The sequence below is a fragment of the Scyliorhinus canicula genome, chromosome 17 (genome assembly GCF_902713615.1).
Source record: "Scyliorhinus canicula chromosome 17, sScyCan1.1, whole genome shotgun sequence".
Lineage (NCBI taxonomy): Eukaryota > Metazoa > Chordata > Chondrichthyes > Carcharhiniformes > Scyliorhinidae > Scyliorhinus > Scyliorhinus canicula.
The window spans coordinates 129,114,193-129,135,607 of NC_052162.1; the positions used below are offsets into that span (position 1 = coordinate 129,114,193).

The 21,415-nt window shown below is 51.8% G+C and overlaps 1 protein-coding gene across 1 annotated transcript in view; it reads right to left on the reverse strand.

Annotated features, from left to right (window-relative positions):
• Positions 1-11,154: 11,154 nt before the first annotated feature.
• The window catches only part of LOC119951623 (adenylate cyclase type 2-like), a 113,195-nt gene continuing 102,934 nt past the window's right edge, over positions 11,155-21,415 (reverse strand). The window contains exons 12-14 of the mRNA XM_038774804.1: positions 20,673-20,787; positions 18,983-19,107; positions 11,155-11,422 (exon numbers count right to left, since the gene is read on the reverse strand). Coding sequence (XP_038630732.1) covers positions 11,270-11,422; positions 18,983-19,107; positions 20,673-20,787 — 393 coding nt within the window. The 3' untranslated portion in view covers positions 11,155-11,269. The remainder of the gene's footprint in view (positions 11,423-18,982; positions 19,108-20,672; positions 20,788-21,415) is intronic.

Genomic DNA, 21,415 nt, shown 5'->3' on the forward strand with positions numbered 1-21,415 from the left:
AGGAGCCGTGACCAGGGCTGCCAAGCTGGAGCCCCTGCACGAAGCCGCCTCCACCCGCTCCCAAATAGACCCCGTACCCACCATCCACTTCCTTATCATAGCGATGTTGGCCGCCCAGTAATAATTAATCAGACTCGGCAAAGCCAGCCCTCCCTCGCTGCGGTTCCTCTCCAACATCGCCTTCTTTACCCGCGGAGACTTTCCCGCCCAGACAAAGCTCATGATCAGCCCGTTAACACTTTTGAAGAAGGACTGTGGGATAAAGATCGGGAGGCACTGAAAAATAAACAAAAATCTAGGGAGGATTGTCATCTTTACAGTCTGCACCCTCCCTGCCAGCGACAGCGGGAGTGCATCCCATTTCCGAAATTCTCCCTTCATTTGCTCCACCACCCTGGCCAAATTTAACTTATGCAGCCTGCCCCAGTCTCGTGCCACCTGGATTCCCAAATACCGGAAATTTTCCTCAACTAACCTAAACGGTAGCCCTCTCAATCTGTTCTCCTGGCCCCTTGCCTGGACCACAAACATTTCACTCTTGACCGTATTTAATTTGTATCCTGAAAACTGGCCGAACTTCCTCAACATTCCCAGTATACTTCCCATCCTGGCCACTGGGTCCGACACGTACAGGAGAAGGTCGTCTGCGTAAAGAGAGACCCTGTGTTCAACCCCGCCCCTCACCATCCCCTTCCAACCCTCTGCGGCTCTCAGCGCAATCGCCAGCGGCTCTATGGCCAGCGCAAACAGCAGCGGGGAGAGCGGGCAGCCCTGCCTGGTCCCTCGGTACAACCTAAAGTACTCCGACACTTCTCTGTTGGTCCTGACGCTGGCCCTCGGGGCCTGATATAATAATTTGATCCAATCCACCAATCCCTCCCCGAACCCAAACCGTCCGAGCACCTCCCATAGATAGTCCCACTCCACCCGGTCAAAGGCCTTCTCGGCGTCCATTGCCACCACTACCTCCACCTCCCTGCCCGCCGTGGGGATCATTATCACATTGAGTAATCTCCTCAAATTGGCCGCCAGCTGCCTACCTTTCACAAACCCAGTTTGGTCCTCCCCAATCACCTCCGGTATGCAGTCCTCCATTCTAACCGCCAGTACAGGGGCCTCACGGTAGCATGGTGGTTAGCATCAATGCTTCACAGCTCCAGTGGTCCCAGGTTCGATTCCCGGCTGGGTCACTGTCTGTGTGGAGTCTGCACGTCCTCCCCGTTTGTGCGTGGGTTTCCTCCGGGTGCTCCGGTTTCCTCCCACAGTCCAAAGATGTGCGGGTTAGGTGGATTGGCCATGCTAAATTGCCCTTAGTGTAAGGTTAATGGGGGGATTGTTGGGTTACCGGGTATACGGGTTACGTGGGTTTAAGTCGGGTGATCATTGCTCGGCACAACATCGAGGGCCGAAGGGCCTGTTCTGTGCTGTACTGTTCTATGTACCTTTGCCAGGAGCTTGGCGTCAACATTAATCAGGGAGATTGGCCTGTAGGACCCGCACACCTCCGGGTCTTTAGCCCGCTTCAATATCAGAGATATGGTGGCTTGTGACATTGTCGGCGGCAGGGTCCCTCTGTCCCTTGCCTCATTGAAAACCCTCGCCAAGACCGGGCCCACCAGCTCAGAAAACTTCCTAAAGAACTCCACCGGGTATCCATCCGGCCCCGGGGACTTCCCCGACTGCATGGCCTTTAGGCCCCCCCAATATCTCCTCTACTCTAATCGGGGCCCCCAGCTCTTCCACTCGCTCCCCACCAACTGTTGGGAATGTTAACCCGTCCAGAAACCTTTTCATCTCCGGTTCTTCCGGCTGCTCCGAAGTATACAGCTTGCGATAGAAGTCCCGGAATACCTTATTCAATCCTGCCGGGTCCTCCACTTTGCGCCCCCCCTCGTCCCTCACTCTACCTATTTCCCTGGCCGCCTCCCTCCTCCTGAGTTGCTGCGCTAACATTCTGCTAGCCTTTTCCCCATACTCGTACACCACTCCCCTCGCCTTCCTAAGCTGTTCCACGGCCCTACTCGTGGATAGTGCCCCCAGTTCCGCCTGTAGTCTCTGCCTCTCCCTGAGTAAAACCTCCCCCGGGGACTCCGCGTGCTCTTCATCTATCCGACCCATTTCCCTGACCAATCTATCCATCTCTGAAAATGAAATGAAATGAAAATCGCTTATTGTCACGAGTAGGCTTCAATTAAGTTACTGTGAAAAGCCCCTAGTCGCCACATTCCGGCGCCTGTCCGGGAGGCTGGTACGGGAATCGAACCGTGCTGCTGGCCTGCTTGGTCTGCTTTAAAAGCCAGCGATTTAGCCTAGTGAGCTAATCCAGCCCCTATCTCTGCCCGGTCTGCCTTGGCTCTGTGGGCCCCAATTGAAACCAGCTCCCCCCCCCGCCCCCGCACTACTGCCTTTAGCGCCTCCCACAGGGTCGCCGCTGAGACCTCCCCTGTATCATTCACCTGCAGGTAATTTTGCATACACCTCCGCAGCCTCTCACAGATCCCCTCCTCCGACAGCAGTCCCACATCTAGCCTCCATTGCGGGCGTTGGTAGCTCGCTCCCCCGAACTGCAGGTCTACCCAGTGCGGGGCATGGTCTGAGATAGTAATTGCCGAATATTCCGTGTTCTTTACCTCCCCTATACAATCCCTGCTTAGTACGAAGAAATCTATCCTAGAATATACTTTATGGACGTGCGAGTAAAACGAGTAGCCCCTTCCTGTTGGCTGTCCCTCTCTCCAGGGGTCCACTGCCCCCATTTGCTCCATAAACCCTTTCAGCTCCCTTGCCATTGCTGAGAGTCTACCCGTTCTGGGACACGACCGATCCAAAGTCGGGTCAAGGACCATGTTAAAGTCCCCTCCCATTATTAGCCTGCGAGAATCCAAGTCCGGGATCTTCCCCAGCACTCTTTTAATGAAGTCCACGTCATCCCAGTTCGGGGCATATATATTCACCAGCACCACTCTTCTCCCCTCCAGTCTGCCCTGTACCATCAGGTATCTGCACTCTGCCTCAAATTGCACCCGCTTGTTGATCATGATTGCCACCCCTCTGGACTTCGAGTCCAAGTCCGAGTGGAAGACCTGGCTAATCCAGCCCTTCCTTAGCCTGGTCTGGCCCGACACTTTCAGATGTGTCACCTGCAACATAATTACGTCCGCCCACAGGGCCCGCAAGTGCGCGAACACCCGCGCCCTCTTAACCGGCCCATTCAGTCCCTTGACGTTCCAGGTGATCAGCCTGGTCGGGGGGCACAACCCACCCCCCCCAGCACGCCGGTCAGCCATAGCCTTTCTCGGGCCAGCCCCCGGCCCATGCGTCGCGCCATTCCTGGCGGCTCTTTGGCTGCCTCCACCCTCGACCTCCTTTCCAGTGCCTATTTCAAGTCCCTCCCACGTCAGCAGAACAACCCCCCCCCCATAACCACATCCCCCGATACCCCCACCCCTGCCATCTACTGGCTGTGATCTCCCCTCCCACCTGACTCCCTTGACTAGCCAATCTGCTAGCCCGGTGACTCAACACTCCGGCGCCTTCCTGTCTCATTCCCATTGTTTCCCCGTCCTGCTCCCCACTCCCCAGCGCCCCATCCCCCTCTCCAACCCACTGGAGCAAGCCGGCTCCAGTGTCCTCCGCGAGCTGCACAAAAAGCACAAATCCGCCCAAAAAGGAAAAAACAGAAAAAAGAGGAAAAAACAAAAACATGAGAAAAAAAAAAAATCCCAAACCAATGTCCATGAACAAAGGAAAGAGTCCCAAATGTTCCGCTTGGCCCCTTTGGCCCAGCAAACCGTTGAGCAGCAGTCCAGGCACATTCGGCGTTCCTCCCCACAGAAATCCTCGGGCCCTAACTCGCGTCCTTGGGGCCTCCTTTCGGGACCAGCCCCAGGTCCCTCACAAAATCCATCGCTTCTTCAGGCTCGGAGAAGTAGTGGTGTTGACCCTGGTGCGTGACCCATAGCCGGGCTGGGAACAGCAGACCAAACTTCACGTGCTTCTTGAACAATACCTCCTTGACATTCTTAAAGGCTGCTCGCCGCCGAGCCACCTCCTGGCTTAGGTCCTGGTAAATGCGGAGAACACTGTTATTCCACGTGCTGCTCCTGGCGCTCTTTGCCCACCGCAGCACCCGCTCCTTGTCCACGAACCTGTGGAACCTAATCACCATCGGGCGGGGTGGGGGGGGGGGGGGGGTGGCGGGGGGGTCTGCCCGGCCGCCCCTGCCTTGCCTGCACTCTGTGTGCCCCCTCCAGCTCCAACGGTCGTGGAAAGGCTTCGGCCCCCATCAGCTGCTTCAGCAGGTCTGCTACAAACGCTGCAGCATCAGCTCCCTCCGCCCCCTCCGGGAGGCCGACCATCCTCAGATTGTTCCTGCGGACTCTATTCTCCAGTTCCTCCACTCTGTCCAGCAGTCTTCTCTGCCGCTCCTTCAGCCCGTCAACTTCTAGCGCCGCAACCGTTTACGCATCCGCCTGCTCCTCCACTGCCTCTCCCAGCTCCTTAACTTTAACATCCTGGGCGTCAAGCCTCTGGTTCAGCTGATCCACCGCTTTCTGGATTGGGTCCAAGCTGTCCCGCTTCAGCGCTTCAAAACTGGACTTCATTACCTGGAGCATGTTATCCAGCGCCAGCTGGATTGCTGAGTCCGGGGTCCGTGTGTCCGCCATCTTAGGTCCCAGGTAATTTTCTTCAGGTCCTTGCCTCTGTCCCTTTTTCTCTTTTTTCTTCTGCCTTCTGGAATCCCGCTGTTCCATATGCCGCAGCCCGCTCCTCAGCACCTCCGCTGCCGCCTTCCTTCTCCCAGCTCCTTAAATTTTACCTCTTGAGCATGCAGCCTCTGATTCAGCTGATCCACTGCCTTCTGAAGTGGGTCCAAGTTGTCCCGCTTCAGCGACTCAAAACTGTTTTTCATCTCCTGGAGCAAGAAAGGTCCGTGTGTCCGCCATCTTAAGTTACAGGTCAGCTTCCTCTGCTCCTTGCCTCTGTCCCTTTCTCTCTCTATTCCTCTGCTTCCTGGCCCCCTACGGTTCCATCGATTGCAGCCCGCTCTCCAGCACTTTCGCGGCCACCTTTTTGCTGCTCCGTCGTCCCGCTATCGCGGGGAATCAGCCCTAAAGCCCCGCTGGAGTGAGAGCCCACCGAATGTGCGGCTCACTCGAACATCGCCGCCACCGGAAGTCCTCGGGTGGTTTATATAGAATAACAGATACCTGAGAGTGAGTTACAGACTGGAATCTAATCGAGGGGTTTGGGTGGTTTATATAGAATAACAGATACCTGGGAGTGAGTTACAGACTGGAATCTAATCGAGGGGTGTGGGTGGTTTATATATAGAATAACAGATACCCGGGAGTGAGTTACAGACTGGAATCTAATCGAGGGGTTTGGGTGGTTTATATAGAATAACAGATACCTGAGAGTGAGTTACAGACTGGAATCTAATCGAGGGGTTTGGGTGGTTTATATATAGAATAACAGATACCCGGAGTGAGTTACAGACTGGAATCTAATCGAGGGGTTTGGGTGGTGTATATATAGAATAACAGATATCCCGGGAGTGAGTTACAGACTGGAATCTAATCGAGGGGTTTGGGTGGTTTATATATAGAATAACAGATACCCGGGAGTGAGTTACAGACTGGAATCTAATCGAGGGGTTTGGGTGGTTTATATATAGAATACAGATACCCGGGAGTGAGTTACAGACTGGAATCTAATCGAGGGGTTCGGGTGGTTTATATATAGAATAACAGATACCCGGAGTGAGTTACAGACTGGAATCTAATCGAGGGGTTTGGGTGGTTTATATATAGAATAACAGATACCGGGGAGTGAGTTACAGACTGGAATCTAATCGAGGGGTTTGGGTGGTTTATATATAGAATAACAGATACCCGGGAGTGAGTTACAGACTGGAATCTAATCGAGGGGTTTGGGTGGTTTATATATAGAATAACAGATACCCGGGAGTGAGTTACAGACTGGAATCTAATCGAGGGGTTTGGGATGGTTTATATATAGAATAACAGATACCCGGGAGTGAGTTACAGACTGGAATCTAATCGAGGGGTTTGGGTGGTTTATATATAGAATAACAGATACCCGGGAGTGAGTTACAGACTGGAATCTAATCGAGGGGTTTGGGTGGTTTATATATAGAATAACAGATACCCGGGAGTGAGTTACAGACTGGAATCTAATCGAGGGGTTGGGTGGTTTATATATAGAATAACAGATACCCGGGAGTGAGTTACAGACTGGAATCTAATCGAGGGGTTCGGGTGGTTTATATATAGAATAACAGATACCCGGGAGTGAGTTACAGACTGGAATCTAATCGAGGGGTTTGGGTGGTTTATATATAGAATAACAGATACCCGGGAGTGAGTTACAGACTGGAATCTAATCGAGGGGTTTGGGTGGTTTATATATAGAATAACAGATACCCGGAGTGAGTTACAGACTGGAATCTAATCGAGGGGTTGGGTGGTTTATATATAGAATAACAGATACCCGGGAGTGAGTTACAGACTGGAATCTAATCGAGGGGTTGGGTGGTTTATATATAGAATAACAGATACCCGGGAGTGAGTTACAGACTGGAATCTAATCGAGGGGTTTGGGTGGTTTATATATAGAATAACAGATACCCGGGAGTGAGTTACAGACTGGAATCTAATCGAGGGGTTTGGGTGGTTTATATATAGAATAACAGATACCCGGGAGTGAGTTACAGACTGGAATCTAATCGAGGGGTTTGGGTGGTTTATATATAGAATAACAGATACCCGGGAGTGAGTTACAGACTGGAATCTAATCGAGGGGTTTGGGTGGTTTATATATAGAATAACAGATACCCGGGAGTGAGTTACAGACTGGAATCTAATCGAGGGGTTTGGGTGGTTTATATATAGAATAACAGATACCCGGGAGTGAGTTACAGACTGGAATCTAATCGAGGGGTTTGGGATGGTTTATATATAGAATAACAGATACCCGGGAGTGAGTTACAGACTGGAATCTAATCGAGGGGTTTGGGTGGTTTATATATAGAATAACAGATACCCGGGAGTGAGTTACAGACTGGAATCTAATCGAGGGGTGTGGGTGGTTTATATATAGAATAACAGATACCTGAGAGTGAGTTACAGACTGGAATCTAATCGAGGGGTTTGGGTGGTTTATATATAGAATAACAGATACCCGGGAGTGAGTTACAGACTGGAATCTAATCGAGGGGTTTGGGTGGTTTATATATAGAATAACAGATACCTGAGAGTGAGTTACAGACTGGAATCTAATCGAGGGGTTTGGGTGGTTTATATATAGAATAACAGATACCCGGGAGTGAGTTACAGACTGGAATCTAATCGAGGGGTTTGGGTGGTTTATATATAGAATAACAGATACCCGGGAGTGAGTTACAGACTGGAATCTAATCGAGGGGTTTGGGTGGTTTATATATAGAATAACAGATACCCGGGAGTGAGTTACAGACTGGAATCTAATCGAGGGGTTTGGGTGGTTTATATATAGAATAACAGATACCCGGGAGTGAGTTACAGACTGGAATCTAATCGAGGGGTTTGGGTGGTTTATATATAGAATAACAGATACCCGGGAGTGAGTTACAGACTGGAATCTAATCGAGGGGTTTGGGTGGTTTATATATAGAATAACAGATACCCGGGAGTGAGTTACAGACTGGAATCTAATCGAGGGGTTTGGGTGGTTTATATATAGAATAACAGATACCCGGGAGTGAGTTACAGACTGGAATCTAATCGAGGGGTTTGGGTGGTTTATATATAGAATAACAGATACCCGGGAGTGAGTTACAGACTGGAATCTAATTGAGGGGTTTGGGTGGTTTATATATAGAATAACAGATACCCGGGAGTGAGTTACAGACTGGAATCTAATCGAGGGGTTTGGGTGGTTTATATATAGAATAACAGATACCCGGGAGTGAGTTACAGACTGGAATCTAATCGAGGGGTGTGGGTAGTTTATATATAGAATAACAGATACCCGGGAGTGAGTTACAGACTGGAATCTAATCGAGGGGTTTGGGTGGTTTATATATAGAATAACAGATACCCGGGAGTGAGTTACAGACTGGAATCTAATCGAGGGGTGTGGGTAGTTTATATATAGAATAACAGATACCCGGGAGTGAGTTACAGACTGGAATCTAATCGAGGGGTTTGGGTGGTTTATATATAGAATAACAGATACCCGGGAGTGAGTTACAGACTGGAATCTAATCGAGGGGTTTGGGTGGTTTATATATAGAATAACAGATACCCGGGAGTGAGTTACAGACTGGAATCTAATCGAGGGGTTTGGGTGGTTTATATATAGAATAACAGATACCCGGGAGTGAGTTACAGACTGGAATCTAATCGAGGGTTTGGGTGGTTTATATATAGAATAACAGATACCCGGGAGTGAGTTACAGACTGGAATCTAATCGAGGGGTTTGGGTGGTTTATATATAGAATAACAGATACCCGGGAGTGAGTTACAGACTGGAATCTAATCGAGGGGTTTGGGTGGTTTATATATAGAATAACAGATACCCGGGAGTGAGTTACAGATGGAATCTAATCGAGGGGTTTGGGTGGTTTATATATAGAATAACAGATACCCGGGAGTGAGTTACAGACTGGAATCTAATCGAGGGGTTTGGGTGGTTTATATATAGAATAACAGATACCCGGGAGTGAGTTACAGACTGGAATCTAATCGAGGTGTTTGGGTGGTTTATATATAGAATAACAGATACCCGGGAGTGAGTTACAGACTGGAATCTAATCGAGGGGTTTGGGTGGTTTATATATAGAATAACAGATACCTGGGAGTGAGTTACAGACTGGAATCTAATCGAGGGGTTTGGGTGGTTTATATATAGAATAACAGATACCCGGGAGTGAGTTACAGACTGGAATCTAATCGAGGGGTTTGGGTGGTTTATATATAGAAAAACAGATACCCGGGAGTGAGTTACAGACTGGAATCCGATGACTTCCATGTGAATCAGGCTGTTGCTGTACACCTTGTCAATGCCCAGTGCGAGTAAGCTACTGAGGCTGTGCCCAATTGAAGTATTAGAGGTGTATTCGGCATTAGAATCGAAGTCTACACAGATGATGAGTTTTGCTGGAGTACAAGCGAAAAAGACAAAGAGCCACTGACAACAAAACAGAAATCTTTTATTGCATGTAATACATAATGGCAATCTGAAACTCTCAGTAGTCAGGTTTAGAAGTTGGGAAAGTCTGTAGGCTCCCCAGAAAACTGGAGGTGTGAGTGCTCTGTGAACCGTGTGCCTTCGAAATACTCACAGAGTCCACATCACCAGTGTGAGGCAGAATGCAATTTGATATTCTTCATGATTTAAATGCTCCCCATCAAACACTCCCAGGACAGGTACAGCACGGGGTCAGATACAGAGTAAAGCACCCTCTACACTGTCCCCATCAAACACTCCCAGGACAGGTACAGCACGAGGTCAGATGCAGAGTAAAGCTCCCTCTACACTGTCCCCATCAAACACTCCCAGGACAGGGACAGCACGGGGTTAGATACAGAGTAAAGCTCCCTCTACACTGTCCCCATCAAACACTCCCAGGACAGGTACAGCACGGGGTTAGATACAGAGTAAAGCTCCCTCTACACTGTCCCCATCAAACACTCCCAGGACAGGTACAGCACGGGGTTAGATACAGAGTAAAGCTCCCTCTACACTGTCCCCATTAAACAATCCCAGGACAGGTACAGCACGGGGTTAGATATAGAGTAAAGCTCCCTCCACACTGTCCCCATCAAACACTCCCAGGACAGGTACAGCACGGGGTTAGATACAGAGTAAAGCTCCCTCTACACTGTCCCCATCAAACACTCCCAGGACAGGTACAGCACGGGGTTAGATACAGAGTAAAGCTCCCTCTACACTGTCCCATCAAACACTCCCAGGACAGGTACAGCACGGGGTTAGATACAGAGTAAAGCTCCCTCTACACTGTCCCCATCAAACACTCCCAGGACAGGTACAGCACGGGGTAGATACAGAGTAAAGCTCCCTCTACACTGTCCCCATCAAACACTCCCAGGACAGGTACAGCACGGGGTTAGATACAGAGTAAAGCTCCCTCTACACTGTCCCCATCAAACACTCCCAGGACAGGTACAGCACGGGGTTAGATACAGAGTAAAGCTTCCTCTACACTGTCCCCATCAAACACTCCCAGGACAGGTACAGCACGGGGTTAGATACAGAGTAAAAGCTCCTTCTACACTGTCTTCATCAAACACTCCCAGGGCAGGTACAGCACGGGGTTAGATACAGAGTAAAGCTCCCTCTGCACTGTCCCCCATCAAACACTCCCAGGACAGGTACAGCACAGGGTTAGATACAGAGTAAAGCTCCCGCTACACTGTCCCCATCAAACACTCCCAGGACAGGTACAGCACGGGGTTAGATACAGAGTAAAGCTCCCTCTACACTGTCCCCATCAAACACTCCCAGGACGGGTACAGCACGGGGTTAGATACAGAGTAAAGCCCCTCTACACTGTCCCCATCAAACACTCCCAGGACAGGTACAGCACGGGGTTAGATACAGAGTAAAGCTCCCTCTACACTGTCCCCATCAAACACTCCCAGGACAGGTACAGCACAGGGGTTAGATACAGAGTAAAGCTCCCTCTACACTGTCCCCATCAAACACTCCCAGGACAGGTACAGCACAGGGTTAGATACAGAGTAAAGCTCCCTCTACACTGTCCTTGTCGCTGTGGGGCACTGACAGTCAGTTGCAGAGGGGGCACAGTTCAGGATTGGAGACAGCACATTGGATACACAAGATTCGGTGTTGGACAGGCAGTGGTTAAAATTCATTACACTTGTCGATGGTTCAGTTGCTCTAAACTCTGTGGCAATTGCCCTCAATTCTCCTCCTGACCGTTGTTCATTGGCATCCGTTCGTGAGTCACGTTCGGCTTTCGCGCTCCCCGCCCGCTCGCAAGGTTCTGCCGGCGATGTGATGTCTCAGAGCTAGAATCACACCCATCCATTTCCATCCCCCCTCCTCCCTCCACTCCCCACATCACTGTCCCTCCCCGTGCCACCCCCACATCGCCACCCCCTGCACCCCCACCCCCAAACCTCCTTCACTCCCGGATGTGCGTCCTTTCCGAGTCAGGAGGGGAGGCTTTGACCTATGACCTGGGCCTTCCGATGTTCCCCCCCCCCCCCCTCCAGTTGCTCAGTTCAGCATGTTCCCCTGGGAGCTGGATCGGGCCAGGTCAGTGGAGACAAAGTAGGTGTTCAGCTCTCCCTTCCCCTTCACCTCGATCACCCCTCGGTAGTGGCAAGTGTAGCTGAGCCGGCAGAGAACATTGTTGGTCTCCTCCGTCACCTGTGGGGGGCAAGAGAGGCCAGGCAATGAGCAACGTTATTCAAAATCCACAGTAACACAGAAAACCCCTCCCCCCCCACCCCCACAGGGACATTAATGGGGTTTGGGTCCATTGACATTGTGAGCGACAGGCAAAATGCAAACGGTAAAACTCCAGGCCAGATGGGTTCCCGGTGGGGTTTTGTAAGAAGGTTTCGAACAGGCTGGAGCCGCTATTGGTGCAGTTGTATGCGCACGGGGTAGCTAGGATGGGACAGGCATCTATTTCGCTTTTGTTAAAAATGGTTGAGGACCCAGTGGATTGTGGGTCGTATCAGCCAATCTCTCTGTTAAATATGGATGCCAAGATTCTGGCCAAGGTGAGATTGGAGGAATGCCTTCTGCAGATGGCTGGGGAGGATCAGGTGGGGTTTGTAAAGGGTCGGAAGTTGTCCTCGAAGGTGTGGTACTTGTTAAAGGTGGTGCTTGCTCCATCAGAAGGGGGCTAGCAGGATGGTGCTGGATGTGGAGAAGGCATTTGATTGGGTAGAGTGGAGTTATTTGTTTGTGGTGTTGGAGTGGTTTGGGATTGGGCCCATGTTTGTGGCGTGGGGCATACTGTTGTATAAGGAACCCAAGGCGAGTGTTTGTACAAAGGAGGTAAACTCAGGACATTTTCAACTGCATAGAGGAACGAGACAGAGGTGTCCCATGTCCCCCTTTTGTTTCCACTGGTGATAGAGCCCTCGGCCATTTCGTTGTTGTTGTCGAAGGTCTCAGTTGTTGTTGTCGAAGGTCTCAGTTGTTGTTGTCGTTGGTCTCAGTTGTTGTCGGTCTCAGTTGTTGTTGTCTGTCTCAGTTGTTGTTGTCGGTCTCAGTTGTTGTTGTCGGTCTCAGTTGTTGTCGGTCTCAGTTGTTGTCGGTCTCAGTTGTTGTTGTCGGTCTCAGTTGTTGTCGGTCTCAGTTGTTGTTGGCGATGGTCTCAGTTGTTGTTGTCGGTCTCAGTTGTTGTTGTCGATGGTCCCAGTTGTTGTTGTCAGTCTCAGTTGTTGTCGATGGTCCCAGTTGTTGTTGTCGGTCTCAGTTGTTGTTGTCGGTCTCAGTTGTTGTTGTCGATGGTCTCAGTTGTTGTCGGTCTCAGTTGTTGTTGTCGATGGTCTCAGTTGTTGTTGTCGGTCTCAGTTGTTGTTGTCAATGGTCTCAGTTGTTGTTGTCGGTCTCAGTTGTTGTTGGCGATGGTCTCAGTTGTTGTTGTCGGTCTCAGTTGTTGTTGTCGGTCTCAGTTGTTGTTGTCGATGGTCCCAGTTGTTGTTGTCGGTCTTAGTTGTTGTTGTCGATGGCCTCAGTTGTTGTTGTCGGTCTCAGTTGTTGTTGTCGGTCTCAGTTGTTGTTGTCGGTCTTAGTTGTTGTTGTCGATGGTCTCAGTTGTTGTTGTCGGTCTTAGTTGTTGTTGTCGATGGTCTCAGTTGTTGTTGTCGATGGTCTCAGTTGTTGTTGTTGATGGTCTCAGTTGTTGTCGGTCTCAGTTGTTGTTGTCGATGGTCTCAGTTGTTGTTGTCGGTCTCAGTTGTTGTTGTCGATGTTCTCAGTTGTTGTTGTTGGTCTCAGTTGTTGTTGTCAATGGTCTCAGTTGTTGTCGATGGTCTCAGTTGTTGTTGTTGGCCTCAGTTGTTGTTGTTGGTCTCAGTTGTTGTTGTTGTTGGCCTCAGTTGTTGTTGTCGGTCTCAGTTGTTGTTGTCGATGGTCTCAGGCGAGCTACCGTGCTGCCCTGGGGGTGCAGGTGGCTCGAGGCTGGACCCAGTTGCGTAAATAGGATCTCACGAGCCTGGTGGTTGGGTTCAGGCGGATCTGTTGAGATGGGACAACCTCCTCCTGTCATTGGCAGGCCCGGAGGCAGGCGGCACAGGTGGACTGCTTGCCGTGGTCTTTAATTTTATTCAATGTTTACCGGCCTTCGAGGAGGTGGAACGGTTAATCTCATCGTTTGTCTGGGTCGGTAAGGTGGTGAGGATTCAGAAAATGGTGCTGCAGAGAGGGAGACAGAGAGGGGTTTTGGCTCTGCTGAACCGCTTGTATTATTATTGGGCGGCGAACGCCAAGAAGGTGCGGGATTGGAGCAGGCAGCTGGAGGCAATGTGGTTGAGGATGGAGGCAGGCTCTTGTCGTGGGTCGGGGCTGTGGATGCTGGAAAACGGTGTGGCTCCCGTTTGCCCCAGGGAAATATTTGAGCCGTCCGGTGGTGGTGGCCAGACTGAAGATATGGAGGCAATGCGGGCAGCATTTTAAGTTCGGGGGGGGGGGCGGGGTTACAGCTGATGCCAATCTGAGATAATCATGTGTCTTGTGTCGGCGAGATTGGCTGTTAGGTTTCGGGCTGGGAAGGGCAGGGAGGAGGGTGGGGTGTGAATGTCGCCGTTCTTCCCTTGGACATGGAGCCCAGTCCCCTGGGGGCCATATTTAGGGTGTCGGACATGCCGCACCTGCAGTGGTGGGGGCAGGTGCCATGGCCTTTGCCTCGCTGATCGCTCACAGGCGGGTCCTGTTGCGTGGAGGTCAGCTTCTCTCCCCTATGTCCCAGTGTGGCTGGGAGACCTGATGGGGTTCCTGTATCATGAGAAGGTCAGGTTCATCTTGAGGGGGGTTATTGCAGGGTTCAATAAGAAATGGGGTCTATTGAAAGAGTTGGTCACTGTCAGCTGTTAGGGGAGGGGGAGTATCAATGGGGGGCAGGATGGGGAGGGTCATTTTTTGAGTCGTATGTGTATCGATTGGGAGAGTGGGGGCGGTTCTTGTTCTTTTTGCTTTGTGTTTTGTTTTATGTATAAAATGGCAAAAAGTGAAAAAACAAATAAAAAATATGTTTTAAATGAATAGGGAAGGGTTTGTATCCATTGGGATTGTGTACAGTGGGAGTGAATGGGAAGGGGTTTGTATCCATTGGGATTGTGTACAGTGGGAGTGAATGGGAAGGGGTTTGTATCCATTGGGATTGTGTACAGTGGGAGTGAATGGGAAGGGCTTTGGGTCCATTGGGATTGTGTACAGTGGGAGTGAATGGGAAGGGGTTTGTATCCATTGGGATTGTGCACAGTGGGAGTGAATGGGAAGGGGTTTGGGTCCATTGTGATTGTGTACAGTGGGAGTGAATGGGAAGGGGTTTGGGTCCATTGGGATTGTGTACAGTGGGAGTGAATGGGAAGGGGTTTGGGTCCATTGGGATTGTGTACAGTGGGAGTGAATGGGAAGGGGTTTGGGTCCATTGGGATTGTGTACAGTGGGAGTGAATGGGAAGGGGTTTGGGTCCATTGGGATTGTGTACAGTGGGAGTGAATGGGAAGGGGTTTGGGTCCATTGGGATTGTGTACAGTGGGAGTGAATGGGAAGGGGTTTGGGTCCATTGGGATTGTGTACAATGGGAGTGAATGGGAAGGGGATTTGGGTCCATTGGGATTGTGTACAATGGGAGTGAATGGGAAGGGGTTTGGGTCCATTGGGATTGTGTACAGTGGGAGTGAATGGGAAGGGGTTTGGGTCCATTGGGATTGTGTACAATGGGAGTGAATGGGAAGGGGTTTGGGTCCATTGGGATTGTGTACAGTGGGAGTGAATGGGAAGGGGTTTGGGTCCATTGGGATTGTGTACAGTGGGAGTGAATGGGAAGGGGTTTGGGTCCACTTGGGATTGTGTACAGTGGGAGTGAATGGGAAGGGGTGTGGGTCCATTGGGATTGTGGACAATGCAAGTGAATGGGAAGGGGTTTGGGTCCATTGGGATTATGTACAGTGGGAGTGAATGGGAAGGGGTTTGGGTCCATTGGGATTGTGTACAGTGAGAGTGAATGGGAAGGGGTTTGGGTCCATTGGGATTGTGTACAGTGGGAGTGAATGGGAAGGGGTTTGGGTCCATTGGGATTGTGTAGAGTAGGTGTGAATGGGAAGGGGTTTGGGTCCATTGGGATTGTGTACAGTGGGAGTGAATGGGAAGGAGTTTGGGTCCATTGGGATTGTGTACAGTGGGAGTGAATGAGAAGGGGGTTGGGTCCATTGGGATTGTGTACAGTGGGAGTGAATGGGAAGGGGATTGGGTCCATTGGGATTGTGTACAGTGGGAGTGAATGGGAAGGGGTTTGGGTCCATTGGGATTGTGCACAGTGGGAGTGAATGGGAAGGGGTTTGGGTCCATTGGGATTGTGTACAGTGGGTGTGAATGGGAAGGGGTTTGGGTCCATTGGGATTGTGTACAGTGGGAGTGAATGGGAAGGGGTTTGGGTACATTGGGATTGTGTACAATGGGAGTGAATGGGAAGGGGTTTGCGTCCATTGGGATTGTGTACAGTGGGAGTGAATGGGAAGGGGTTTGGGTCCATTGGGATTGTGTAGAGTGGGAGTGAATGGGAAGGGGTTTGGGTCAATTGGGATTGTGTACAATGGGAGTGAATGGGGAGGGGTTTGGGTCCATTGGGATTGTGTACAGTGGGAGTGAATGGGAAGGGGTTTGGGTCCATTGGGATTGTGTAGAGTGGGAGTGAATGGGAAGGGGTTTGGGTCCATTGGGATTGTGTGCAGTGGGAGTGAATGGGAAGGGGTTTGTGTCCATTAGGATTGTGTACAGTGGGAGTGAATGGGAAGGTGTTTGGGTCCAGTGGGATTGTGTACAATGGGAGTGATTGGGAAGGGGTTTGGGTCCATTGGGATTGTGTACAGTGAGAGTGAATGGGAAGGGGTTTAGGTCCATTGGGATTGTGTACAGTGGGAGTGAATGGGAAGGGGTTTGGGTCCATTGGGATTGTGTACAGTGGGAATGAATGGGAAGAGGTTTGGGTCCATTAGGATTGTGTACAGTGGGAGTGAATGGGAAGGGGTTTGGGTCCATTGGGATTGTGTACAATGGGAGTGAATGGGAAGGGGTTCGGCTCCATTGGGATTGTGTACAGTGGGAGTGAATGGGAAGGGGTTTGGGTCCATTGGGATTGTGTACAGTGAGAGTGAATGGGAAGGGGTTTAGGTCCATTGGTTTGTGCACAGTGGGAGTGAATGGGAAGGGGTTTGGGTCCATTGGGATTGTGTACAGTGGGAGTGAATGGGAAGGGAATTGGGTCCATTGGGATTGTGTACAGTGGGAGTGAATGGGAAGGGGATTGGGTCCATTGGGATTGTGTACAGTGGGAGTGAATGGGAAGGAGTTTGGGTCCATTGGGATTGTGTACAGTGGGAGTGAATGGGAAGGGGTTTGGGTCCATTGGGATTGTGTACAGTGGGAGTGAATGGGAAGGGGATTGGGTCCATTGGGATTGTGTACAATGGGAGTGAGCGGGAAGGGGTTTGTGTCCATTGGGAGTGTGTACAGTGGGAGTGAATGGGAAGGAGTTTGGGTCCATTGGGATTGTGTACAGTGGGAGTGAATGGGAAGGGGATTGGGTCCATTGGGATTGTGTACAGTGAGAGTGAATGGGAAGGGGTTTAGGTCCATTGGGATTGTGTACAGTGGGAGTGAATGGGAAGGGGTTTGGGTCCATTGGGATTGTGTACAATGGGAGTGAATGGGAAGGGGTTTGGATCCATTGGGATTGTGTACAATGGGAGTGAATGGGAAGGGGTTTGGGTCCATTAGGATTGTGTAGAGTGGGAGTGAATGGGAAGGGGTTTGGGTCCATTGGGATTGTGTACAGTGGGAGTGAATGGGAAGGGGTTTGGGTCCATTGGGATTGTGTACAGTGGGAGTGAATGGGAAGGGAATTGGGTCCATTGGGATTGTGTACAATGGGAGTGAGCGGGAAGGGGTTTGGTGTCCATTGGGATTGTGTACAGTGGGAGTGAATGGGAAGGAGGTTGGGTCCATTGGGATTGTGTACAGTGGGAGTGAATGGGAAGGGGTTTGGGTCCATTGGGATTGTGTACAGTGGGAGTGAATGGGAAGGGGATTGGGTCCATTGGGATTGTGTACAGTGGGAGTGAATGGGAAGGGGTTTGGGTCCATTGGGATTGTGTACAGTGGGAGTGAATGGGAAGGGGTTTGGGTCCATTGGGATTGTGTACAGTGGGAGTGAATGGGGAAGGGGTTTAGGTCCATTGGGATTGTGTACAGTGGGAGTGAATGGGAAGGGGTTTGGGTCCATTGGGATTGTGTACAATGGGAGTGAATGGGAAGGGGTTTGGGATCCATTGGGATTGTGTACAATGGGAGTGAATGGGAAGGGGTTTGGGTCCATTAGGATTGTGTAGAGTGGGAGTGAATGGGAAGGGGTTTGTGTCCATTGGGATTGTGTACAGTGGGAGTGAATGGGAAGGTGTTTGGGTCCAGTGGGATTGTGTACAATGGGAGTGATTGGGAAGGGGTTTGGGTCCATTGGGATTGTGTACAGTGAGAGGGAATGGGAAGGGGTTTAGGTCCATTGGGATTGTGTACAGTGGGAGTGAATGGGAAGGGGTTTGGGTCCATTGGGATTGTGTACAATGGGAGTGAGCGGGAAGGGGTTTGTGTCCATTGGGATTGTGTACAGTGGGAGTGAATGGGAAGGAGTTTGGGTCCATTGGGATTGTGTACAGTGGGAGTGAATGGGAAGGGGTTTGGGTCCATTGGGATTGTGAACAATGGGAGTGAATGGGAAGGGGTTTGGATCCATTGGGATTGTGTACAATGGGAGTGAATGGGAAGGGGTTTGGGTCCATTAGGATTGTGTAGAGTGGGAGTGAATGGGAAGGGGTTTGTGTCCATTAGGATTGTGTACAGTGGGAGTGAATGGGAAGGTGTTTGGGTCCAGTGGGATTGTGTACAATGGGAGTGATTGGGAAGGGGTTTGGGTCCATTGGGATTGTGTACAGTGAGAGTGAATGGGAAGGGGTTTAGGTCCATTGGGATTGTGTACAGTGGGAGTGAATGGGAAGGGGTTTGGGTCCATTGGGATTGTGTACAGTGGGAATGAATGGGAAGAGGTTTGGGTCCATTAGGATTGTGTACAGTGGGAGTGAATGGGAAGGGGTTTGGGTCCATTGGGATTGTGTACAATGGGAGTGAATGGGAAGGGGTTCGGCTCCATTGGGATTGTGTACAGTGGGAGTGAATGGGAAGGGGTTTGGGTCCATTGGGATTGTGTACAGTGGGAGTGAATGGGAAGGGAATTGGGTCCATTGGGATTGTGTACAGTGGGAGTGAATGGGAAGGGAATTGGGTCCATTGGGATTGTGTACAGTGGGAGTGAATGGGAAGGAGTTTGGGTCCATTAGGATTGTGTAGAGTGGGAGTGAATGGGAAGGGGTTTGGGTCCATTGGGATTGTGTACAGTGGGAGTGAATGGGAAGGGGTTTGGGTCCATTGGGATTGTGTACAGTGGGAGTGAATGGGAAGGGGTTTGGGTCCATTGGGATTGTGTACAGTGGGAGTGAATGGGAAGGGGTTTGGGTCCATTGGGATTGTGTACAGTGGGAGTGAATGGGAAGGGGTTTGGGTCCAGTGGGATTGTGTACAATGGGAGTGATGGGAAGGGGTTTGGGTCCATTGGGATTGTGTACAAGTGGGAATGACTGGGAAGGGGTTTGGGTCCATTGTTGACAGCTGGTCCGTGTCCAGGGTATGTAACCATACCTGTATTTTGCCGAGTACCCCGGTGCTCTCCATGCGACTGGCTACATTCACACTGTTGCCCCAAATGTCATACTGCGGTTTCTGTGCACCTATCACCCCGGCAATGACAGGTCCATGGTTGATTCCTGGCAGCAATTAAAAAAACAAATTGGTTCAGCCATTAAAGTCAGATAGCTCGCTTACCGAGAGTTATCCAAACATTTGATCCGTATCACTTAATTTATTGTCCCGTCCCTAATTGCCCCTTGAGGAGGTGGTGGGTGAGCCGCCATCTTGAACCGGCTGCAGTCCCTGTGTGGTGTGGGTAACACCCACAGTGCTGTCAGGGAGGGAGGGCCAGGATTGTGAGCCAGCGACAGTGAAGGAACGGCCGATATATTTCCCAGTCAGGATGGTGAGTGTGGGGCTCGGAGGGGGGGAACTTGCAGGTGGTGGAGTTCCCCATGTGTCTGCTGCCCCCTTGTCCTTCTAGATGGTAGAGGTGGTGGGTTTGGAAGGTGCTGTCGAAGGAGCCTTGGTGAGTGGCTGCGGTGCATCTTGTAGATGGTACACACACTGCTGCCGCTGTGCGTCGGTGGTGGGGGGGAGTGAATGTTTGTGGATGGGGTGCCGATCAAAGCGGGGCTGCTTTGTCCTGGATGGTGTCGAGCTTCTCGAGTGTTGTCGGAGCCGCACTCATCCAGGGAAGTGGAGAGTATCCCATCTCACTCCAGGGGCGGGATTTTCCGACCCTCCCACCGGATCGTTGAATCTCCGGGGAGTGGCATGATTCCTGTCCCTGCCGGCTGCTGTATTCACTGGCGCCGGGGTTTTGGCAGGGGCCCACCCCTGGCGACTCTCTGGTCCGTGATGGGCCGAGTGGCCACCCGTTTACGGCCGGTCCCGTTGGCGTAAATCACAACAGGTCCTTACCGGCGGGACCTGGCTGCGCGGGCGGCCTTCAGAGTCCTCGGGGGAGCGTGGAGGCATCTGGCCCCTGGAGGTACCCCCATGGTGGCCTGGCTGCGAGCGAGGCCCACTGATCCGCGGACAGGCCTGTGCCGTGGGGGCACTCTTTCCCTCCGCACCGGCCGCTGTCAACCTCTGCCATGGCCGGTGTAGAGTAGAACCGCCCTGCGCATGTGCTGGGGTGACGCCAGCACACGCTGGCGCTCCCGCGCATGCGCCAACTCGCGCCGGGCGGCGGAGGCCCTTCGGCACCGGTTGGCGCAGCGCTATGCCCTTCAGGGCTGACTGGCGCAGCGCCAAACACTCCGGCCTCAGCCTAGCCCCTGAAGGGGCGGTGGATTCCGCACCTTTGGGGCGGCCCGACGCCGGAGTGCTTCACGCCACTCCGGCGCTGGAGTGGCCCGCCCCTCCACTTCGTGGAGAATCCCACCCCTGACTTGTGCCGTGTAGATGGTGGACAGGCTTTCGGGGGAGTCAGGAGCTGAGTTACTCTCCGCAGGATTCCCAGCCTCTGACCTGCTCTCGTAGCCACAGTATTTATATGGCTGGGTCCAGTTCAGTTACTGGAATAGCCGAATTGGGAGATATCAAATTCTGGATGATCGTCTCCGTGACAAACACCCTTGCATAGGATACGCATGAACGCAAACCGACTGCTGAAGCGGGAAGGGCGGGACGGGGGAAGGAATACAGGGTCCCGGAGCGGGAAGGTCAACGCGCCCCCCGGTTGCGTGGCACTCACCGATTCTCAGCTTGAAGTTGTTGAAGGAGTGCTTGTTGATGAAGTCCAGCTTCCCCATCATAGCCACGGCAAACTCCACCATCACCCCGATGTGCATGCAGTTCCGCTCAGAGTCCTGAGGAATGGGGGGGGGGGGGGGGGGGGGGGGACAGCAGAGAGACAGGGAAGAGGATCAGACACATCCGAGCGTTCCCAACGCGGCCCACATTGCCAACAGGCCGGGTTAGAGCCCTTAGGGAGGTTAGGACCCGCTGGACGTCGATTCCGCCGGTCGGGGAATCTAAAACACGGGGATGGGGGTAGGGGGGAGGTGTGTGGCGGAGGGCACATTCTCAGGATCGGGAATTTCTTCACCAGGAGCACTGCAAACCCATCGGTGAGTAGATTTAATCCTGGGACAAAAAAGTTAATTTTGAAGATAAAAGCTCAGGGTGAGGGGGGGGGGGGGGGGGGGGGGGGGGGGGGGGGGGCATCATATTGGCACAGATTGACGACTGGCTAGTGACAGGAAACAGAGAGTTGGCATCAATGGGTCTTTTTCAGGTTGGCAGGATGTGACGAGTGGCGTGCCACAGGGACCAGTGCTGGGACCGCAACGTTTTGCAATTTATAAGTAAGGAAGGTAAAGCCGCCATAGCCCCAGATGACCATAGGCTGCTGTCCTCTTTGAGGGGGGAGAGCTGACTGGCGGTGATTTAACCTGAGGGTCATCACACCTCAGGCGAGGGGCAAGATGGAGAAGG